Source organism: Ylistrum balloti, unplaced genomic scaffold, assembly GCF_031769215.1.
Source record: "Ylistrum balloti isolate Yb309-2 unplaced genomic scaffold, AGI_CSIRO_Ybal_v1 Utg370470, whole genome shotgun sequence".
NCBI lineage: Eukaryota > Metazoa > Mollusca > Bivalvia > Pectinida > Pectinidae > Ylistrum > Ylistrum balloti.
Genome location: NW_026782309.1, coordinates 145,646 through 154,970, shown reverse-complemented (window position 1 = coordinate 154,970; position 9,325 = coordinate 145,646). Strand labels below are relative to the sequence as shown.

Below are 9,325 nucleotides of genomic sequence, written 5' to 3'. Positions count from 1 at the left end.
TCACATCACCAATGTGTTAGGTCACATCACCAATGTGTTGGTTCACATCACCAATGTGTTGGTTCACATCACCATTGTGTTGGTTCACATCACCAATGTGTTAGGTCACATCACCATTGTGTTAGGTCACATTACCAATGTGTTAGGTCACATCATCATGTGTTAGGTCACATCACCATTGTGTTAGGTCACATCACCAATGTGTTGGTTCACATCACCAATGTGTTAGGTCACATCACCAATGTATTAGGTCACATCACCAATGTGTTGGTTCACATCAACATTGTGTTGGTTCACATCACCAATGTGTTAGGTCACATCACCATTGTGTTAGGTCACATCACCAATGTGTTGGTTCACATCACCAATGTGTTAGGTCACATCACCAATGTATTAGGTCACATCACCAATGTGTTGGTTCACATCACCAATGTGTCCATCCTATTAGATAGCGTAAGAGTTTGACTGACTACATGTAAAGAAGAAAACTGACACCAAGTGTATCAAGAGTTAAACCAACTCAAATATCCGTGTTACTATAGAATTTAAACCCACATAGCTGTGGGATAATTTCGTGTAAGTGTCGTGTTGACCTTTGATCAATTCAATGAAATTGTCTTTCATTCAGGGATCGGGGTGTCCTTTTTCTTTCCGTCTTAAGGATGAATGTCTCGTTACTGAAAAAAGGACAAAACGCATTTTAACTGTGTAAACTGTTTGTTTTAGTCGAAAAAACAACTTGTATGAAATTAATAAATCGTGGGGGTAATGTCTTTGATTAGATAAAGCTGGATTTACATAATGCATAAGAAGTCATTAGAATGTTTATTCCAATATATAAAGAATAAGTCATTTAGTGAAATCCTTTTTCGCTACCAATTACAAACTTGGATTTTAAAAGTAATTTCATAGCATTTAATAGTATTACTTAATACAAGTCGTAGTTCAAATTCGTACAGTATTTAAATCAGCAAATTCGAAAATCAAATCTTTTCTTGGAATTTGAAATCTCTTGTTACCCTTGAACATAATTCATTTCGAGTTGTTTGTGTTTATTTGTGTTTGAATGCAGCTGTCTTTTTAATACTTGACTTGTACTAGACTCCTACGAACAAAATTATAACCGTATAAAATCAATAATTCTTTTATTTAATCTCGAGAATATTTTAATCTCGAGAACATTGTAATCTCGAGAATATTTTAATCTCGAGAACATTGTAATCTCGAGAATATTTTAATTTCGTCATCGTGAAGATTGAAGTGATATAAAAAGTATAATTAAGCCATAACTTTAGATACAAAAATATATTTTCCACAAAATATGGAAAGACGAATTCCTCGGCGCAGCAATATCAATTTTGTAATTGGTTTAAACTTGAGAAGACAATCAATCTTATGATAGATTGCAATTTTTTAATCGAGTAACTGACAATTGCAAGTGGTCGTTCATAGGTTAATATGTGCTAGATGAAATAATTTGTAAATGCGTGTGTTTATGTGTAAGTATTTAAGTATTTGTAATATTAGTAAGGTTTGTAAATGACTAATGGATGGCCATTGACTTGTGTCAGTGATCCACACTAAAGCAATACACACTCTGAAAATGAAATGATGCTGTTTTGTCGTGATTTACTTGTGCCGGTTGGTTTCATTAAGTAGGGAAACCCTTCCAGGCAACATACTTATGGGATTTCCACCAACTTAAGGCGAAACGATAGGCCTCCTTGTCTGTTCGGGCATGAGGGAATGAGGACCCGGGTGCTCCTGAAGTGGCGCTGAAGTGAGGGTACTGAGAGCTTTGGAATTATCGCTCATGTGAAAGGAAGGAGATATTATAATGATATTATATCAGCAGTATTAACACTAAATAGTGATCGCAAATAGTATTTGATACAGTGTCTTAAAGCGGTGTATTTACATGTTAAAATATATAAGATATGTCTTTTTTAAATAGGACATATCTAAGCATATTGTAAAATTATCTTTAATGTAGTTTAAGTATTAATGGGACGTAAATGATGTACGCCGTATAAGAAACATTTAGATCAAAAGAAATGTTATTCGGAAGATGCCTATTTTGAAAAACTGTTGAAATATAATCACTTTACTGCTGGACAACCAGTTACACTCACTACTTGTAAAAATAGATATTTTCGTCGATTTCTTACGATATCGATTTTCGATTTTAAAATGTGTTGCAATAATCTTTCTGTCACTCTTTTACAATGCGCTATCCACAACGTTTGTTCGCTTGAAAGTCTCTTTAATAGCCAGAAGTTCGAAATGTCAGTTATAATCATTTACAAACCAATACGGACACCCACTTCCTTCTCGTTTTATATTGATTTTCATTTTCAGATTATTTTTGCACTGTCTTAGATACACAAGATTTCGGCAACAGACATATTCTGCACGAGTTTGCTCTTTGAATCGATATCCAAATGACAAAACACTGATGAATCTTATATCAAAAAGCTTTTGTAAATTAAAAATTCGAGAAAAGACTATTTTACTCCTGATGTATATATCCTCTGTCATAATATTATTTTCGATTTTATTTTTTTTTGTTTTTTTTTTTTTTTTTTTTGTTTTTTGTTTTTGTTTTTTTGTTTTTTATTTAAAATTCAAGTTGATTTTTATAACATGATTTTTATCTATTTATGACTGAATATTATTATTGGTTTTCCTCTTTATATTGTGTTTATGTTACTTAATACGTGTAGTTATATACCAGTGGTTTTTATATCATTTTTAGAATGGGTGTACATTAATTGTAATAAATATTCTTTAAATCAAATATCAATGAAAGTATCAAAGCTGCTGCTTCCATTTGACTGGTAAACAACTGGATAGTAACGCCTCTTCTAACTTTTCTGTTAGTCATTGATTCCCCCAAATCTATTTTCCTTTGCTGGTTGTTTATTTTTGGTTATCGTTGGAACAGTGAATGTTTGAATTAGTCATATAAACATGTGGTGAACTTCTAATATCAGCACAGGTGTTTTCTTTGTCAATTCAGTTACTTTCAAATTTTACAAATCATTCATTTGTGATTAACTGTCTGCTGACACTGTATTGCTTTGTCGAGGAATTTCTATACCACTGGCTGCCAGAATTTTATATGAGATCATAATGTTATCCAGATCTGGATATTGCTTTCTTTAGTCAACATTTAAACCAATTAGCTTTCTATATGTCCTGAATATGACAATGGTTAACAGTACTGATCAATTATTTAATTATCCAAGTAGTGAATCGTGTTAACTATTTGTGTTCTTTTTCATTCAATAAATTGATGTTTTTTCTGAAGTGCTTTCCTAAAACCTAAAGTTTTTATATAGAGAATATCATTTGTTTTTTATGTCAAATATAACGCAATTAGAAAAATTAATTCTGGAAATAATTTTTGAACTTATAAAATGTTTTTATTTCACTTTTTGGGAATGAAATCCAATTTGTTTCAATAAGTGTCAAATTTGGACGACATTTTGTTGTAATTAAGTGTTGTGCCAGGTGTCTGTATTGATATACCTGTGGACGTACACCAAGGTTTCCGCCGGTCTCTTCATCAATTTATCAACACATACAAGTCGCTGACGTATTACGCAGTAACCTTTAGAAATACTTTGCAAGAAAAGTGTCATTAATGAATTTCAAATTAATGATTACTGTTGATTGCAGTCCATGTAATACAAGGGAGTCTTTAAGAGGTATATAATTAATTCTACGAAACGTCATCATGTCAATATTTCAATTTAAGAGTTTTAGTGTTTAACGAGATCACACTAGAGATTTCACTGAAAAAATCTTAAGTGAGATAAAATCAGATAAGAAAAAAAGAAAGAAAAGAAAACCCATTTCGTGAAACTAAGTAATTGTTGGCAGAGTCTGCTTGCATAGCAACCATGTTTCTTTAATAGTACATATAAAAGAGAATGTGCGCCTCTAAGATTGCATTAGTTGATGATAGTCTTGACGGTAAAATGGGTGACGATGATTCCTATAAAACGTTCGATTTATCATGAGGCGTTTATCGATCTTTCCAATTAGTAGATGCTATTATTAATCTGAAAATCCCCCAAAAAGGTTGACAATTGTAACAAGTGACCCGACATGTGTAGTTACTCACTATGTATGTCAGGTTCCCTGGTATCTATTTAATCTATAAATGTCAGTTGACATATCTCTGCTTTACCGGATGAAATGTAAGTCTGTTTCGCCTTTTACTGATAACGTTTTAGATACTACAGTTAGAAAGACACAATCTCAGTATATAATTCTTTATTTTGACGGAGTCATCAACTTTCATTCTATTGATTTTTTTACAAGATTGACAAAAGATTGTTATTTACATATTAAAACGTATTAAATTAGTTAACTCAAATATTACCGAAAACAGGCGTGACGCGGCCTATGTTTACGGAAAAGTGAGCTGTATTATTCAATCTATATCCTACTTATGCTTATTTTTCTTAATCGACTATCATTTGAAATAACATTTTGTATGTTTACATAGAAGAACTTAATTTATTAATATTATTTTCCATAAATACCTTTCTGTTCAAATAAAGGATGCGCATCATCGGTACATACAAAATATTAAGCACAGAGTTTTTAAATATGATAATTATAGCAATAGAAAAATAAATATTTCAAAAGGCATTGTCAGATGCGTTATCTGTTCAGTTTACATTAAAGGTAATCAGCTGTTATCTAGAGTAGATTGATGAACATTGCATCTGTTACAGAAATAAATATACCCGTCACAGTAAATCATATATAACAGGAGTTATGTCGAGATGTCATAATCAAATACGATAATTGATTAGAATTGTTTACCTCTGTAACAGAAACGTTGAAATTAATTCTCAGTCTTAACCTCCAGTGTGTATTTGTTGGAAATATAATAATATATTTTTGTGTGCTTAACTGGAATATTCTATCAGATTAGAAGTTGCATTTAATTGATTGTGTAGAAGACACATTTAAAACATATCCAGTAAAATGGCATTTCTAGAAAAAAAAACCGAATTGAGCAAATACGTCAGTGATAATTGCGTAGATTCATTTGATAAGCTTAAATAGTTTTTTTCCTGAGATAGAGATAGCTACTACATTAGATAATTCGTTTTTTATGATACAATATTTACTCAAATTAAATAGTGTTGGCCTGGTTCAACAAAACACATTATCAAAATAAAAGAAAAATTGAAAATTGATCTAAATTGCAATTTTAATCGGTAAAACATTCCAGACAGAAGTTTTGATGAACGGAAAAAGACAAAAAGAAAGATAAAATATTTTAATTTCGAGGAAAAAACCTTTATTGTTGATAACAATCAGATGAAAAATAATTCGAGAATGGAATTGAACTAATACATCAGATACCCCCAGATTTTCACACATGACTGTAGCAGTGGTGGCAGGAGTATAACCCTCCTTGTCATACCACCAAGCCAAACCAGCTCTCCCAGGAAAAGGTTATTTCAATATCCAATAAAATTAATGCATCGCCACATTACTGAGAGAAATCATCACACGTTATCTCATATGCTGGTCAACATGAACAATGTAAAGTGTTTTTCACCATATGGTAACAAAGTTTCACTATCATCGCATGTCATCACTATCATCCGGGCAGTTTGTTTAAACGCCATTTTCTGTTAACGACTTCTATCGTCTTATATAGCACTTCATGTAAATAAATTCACCGACCCATATTACGATGAATAATTATTCTACTTAGCACGAGTCTTCGTACATAGCACTGTTTACCTCCAATAAATACAAGTGTACTGTTTAAATAATTTAAATATATATATACTGTATAAATCATTGCTTTGCACGATCAATTAACAAAATGTATATAAGTTAATATATTGTGATGTCAATATCCAAATAAACTAAATTACTAGTATATAAATGTGATAAGTCTATTTCTATACGTCTGATTAACAACAAATAGTCTTTACGTTGGAGATATAACATATCATATTAATAAAAATGTAGTGTTTAAGTATATTATATTCAAATAAAAAGAACATTAAAACTTTTAATCAAGTTCATTGTCATTCCGGTTATGAGAAAGTTCCTTTCTGCAAGAATCATAGGAAGTTTGAGTATTTATGTAGAAAACTTGCTGATGTTGGACTCAACATGTACTGAGACAAAAGATTGCGTTGACAAGTCAAAGAGGCCTGGGGAGAAAACGGAGAGGGTCGTGCATTGATAAAGGCACCTTGGGTGGATCCTAACCGATTGTGGGCATAGGAACTAGCCGTTCCACACATCCCTGTGGAACTCTGCTCCATCTGTCCTAAAGGCGGGGTCGTAGCGGAGGGCAACGGGTTACCCTCGTGCAGTTTTCGGGTATGTTTCTTCAGGTCAAAGTTTCGACAAAAGCCTTTTCCACATATACGACACGTGAAAGGTTTCTTCTCGTTATGCGTGTGCATATGGAAGGTTAGATTGTAGATTTGATGGAATGCCTTGTTACAGATTGTGCATTTATATTGTTTTTCGGCACTATGTGTAAGTTTATGGTTCTTATAGTTTCCTTTCTGATGAAAACCCTTTCCGCAGTACTCACATATATAAGGTTTGTAGTTCATGTGTATCCTCATGTGTGTGTTGAGAGTCGAACTTCGATTAAACGCCTTCCCACACGTGGTACATTTGTGTGGTTTTTCAGAGGTGTGAATGATTTTGTGTCTACACAACGTGCTCGCTTGGCGGAATCCCTTACCACAAATCTTACAAATAAAAGGGCGAGCTCCTGTATGAACCGGCATGTGACGGGTAAGATTGTAATGAGCATTGAAAACCTTACCACATTCTTGACATGTAAAAGTTTTCTGCGATTTGTTCGCTATTTTTTTCATTTTCGATGAGACTGGGTCACTTTCGTTGTTGTTTTCGTGTATTCTTTTCTCACCCAGGGGCTTTCCGTTGTTTTCAGCGACATTTTGCACTGGTGCATCCTCGAATTTCGTATTTATGTTGACGGGACTAGGTTCCTTCTTTTCATTCAGTTTTTCCTCCCTCCTGCTTCCAAAACCGTTGTTGTTTTCTCGAGTTCCGAATTTTCCTGATTCGTGAAATTTCTGGATGCTTAATGATTTGAGATATTCAATAGACGGATCTCTCCCTTTGGAAGAGTATGACGGAAATTGTTGTTGAAACATCGAATAATTCCGTAACAAGTAATTTTGATATTCTTCCAAAGACATCCGTCCGATGAAAAACGCTGGATGTAGGCAGGACTGATATCCTGCCATCAGATAATCCCTATTTTCTCGCATCATATTTGGAGTAGATTGTTTCTTTAAAACGTCCCGCCCTACTAGCCAGTTTGTGAAAGTTCCAGATTGTTGAGGTGGACTATGCACAGGAGAATATTGTTTCAAGCTCGGAATGGAAGTTTCCTGCTCTGAAGATTCAGTGTCGGAAACATCAGACCTGGAGGTTTCTCTGTCATCAGTAATACCAGAAGTTATCTCAGCATCCTTTGAATGTTCATTTCCTGAATTAGTTTCGATGAGGTTTTCGATGGAAAAGGCCAGTTTTGGTCGAGTGTTAGTATTCTCTTTACCGGAAACTAAACAGGCTTGTTTAGTGGTTTGGCGGTCAGAGCTGGGATTTTCTGCCAGTGACATAGTGAATAGCTAACTGCCCAACCTTTCAAAAAAAAAAAGAGAGAGAAAAAATAAATACATGTGATACATTTTCCCTTTATAGTTAGCACTTTACTTCAAATGTTTTGTAATTAAATTTTAGAAAACAAAAACAGAAAATTGAATTAAGAGAAGAATCATAATCTTATACCAGTATTGAAAAATAAATTGTGTAAAAAACAAATTATAAACTTGCATATTTATAAAAATGAAAATATATAAAATGTAATAAAATCAGTATTTACCTTAGCTGTGAGCAACTGTCAGTTTCAAATGATGGTGATCTCTTCTGATGATTTTCGAAGCATCAATGTGACGAGATTGGTTAAGTGTACAAGTGATCACACCTGCTGGTAGCATGAAACTGCGCAGCAAAACAAACCAAACCTCATTATACGTCCTTTGGTGTATGTGTTTTGATTCGGTGTAACTTTTCGCTCTATCCTTACAAAAGTATTCACAACCCGCGATGACCATGTGAGGGTGAATCCTCAATTTTGATAGGTCAATTGTCTGTCAACGATGCAATTGTCATAAAATCAATAATTATATAGAATTGGCCAATCAGCGCTTAGCATACAACACATCAGAAAACCGCAAATCTCTTTCAAGTCGCCATTTAGCATACATTATGTTGCCGTCCTCTCGGCTCAATGATTATTAAATGGGAAAGGCGGAGCTAGATTGCTGGATTATAGACCAAGCCATCTTGGGAAGCACGGGATTAAATGACACAGGATGAATTAAAGTTTATAATTTTCTCTTATTCCCGTATTTGTCAATCTAAGTAAGATATCCTTTAAACCTGTGGTGAGGATATGACAAATACGTATGCTAATGGACACCTATCGTGTTGCCAGTATTGTCAATGTTAGCCACCCCTTACCTGTCCACAGTAACACGAGATATCGGGCTTCCACGCCGTTACCCTCAATATATATGTGCTCAGAACCCGTCCTCTCTCCCACATTTAGGAAGTTAGCTCCCGTAATCTCGAGAGATACAAAGCGTGCCCACAGTATTGTTAGATTATATAAGTCTTTGTCAGGCGTTCAAATGTTAGACAAAAAAACGATTCCACTTAAATCAATACAATATCGTGTGATATGTAACTAAATACAATTTTATCCATTCATCACTTGTTTTATTTATTCCTTGTAAAAAAGATATTTAACTAAAATATTCACCTACTATCAACATTATATCGCTTAAAATATAATTCGTATCACAATATGAATTTTTCTTATATACGATTGAAAATTGAATATTGCTTCATTCTGAAGTACATATCTTATTCTGTAGTTGACGCGTAGTTCACTACATAACACTTTATTACTTAAGAAACTGTTTAGTCCAGAACAAATATCCTGTTTATCAATGGTATTGGTATTATGATTAGGATGTTCTAATCCAAAATTAATTAGTTATAAAAGGGCAATTTCTACGTGTCAGTATATTGTAATGTCTGATCAGTATACACATATTTATAGATATATAAGTTGTTCTCCTCCATCTCGTCTGGGAATTTTTAATCAAGATCTGCTTTAATAATTTCATAGGTAATTACTGAATATAGAGCTAAATAGCGTCATTATGTTTTATTGTTTGTTACAATTTGAGAAGCTGTCCAACGAATTAAGTGTTCAGTGTTA

At 33.4% G+C, this 9,325-nt stretch overlaps 1 protein-coding gene across 1 annotated transcript; it reads right to left on the bottom strand.

Annotated features, from left to right (window-relative positions):
• Positions 1 to 6,104: 6,104 nt before the first annotated feature.
• On the bottom strand, positions 6,105 to 7,655 carry LOC132555318 (zinc finger protein 506-like). Its single transcript, XM_060219674.1, has one exon. The coding sequence runs from the start codon at positions 7,653 to 7,655 to the stop codon at positions 6,105 to 6,107; it is 1,551 nt and encodes a 516-aa protein (XP_060075657.1).
• Positions 7,656 to 9,325: the final 1,670 nt, after the last annotated feature.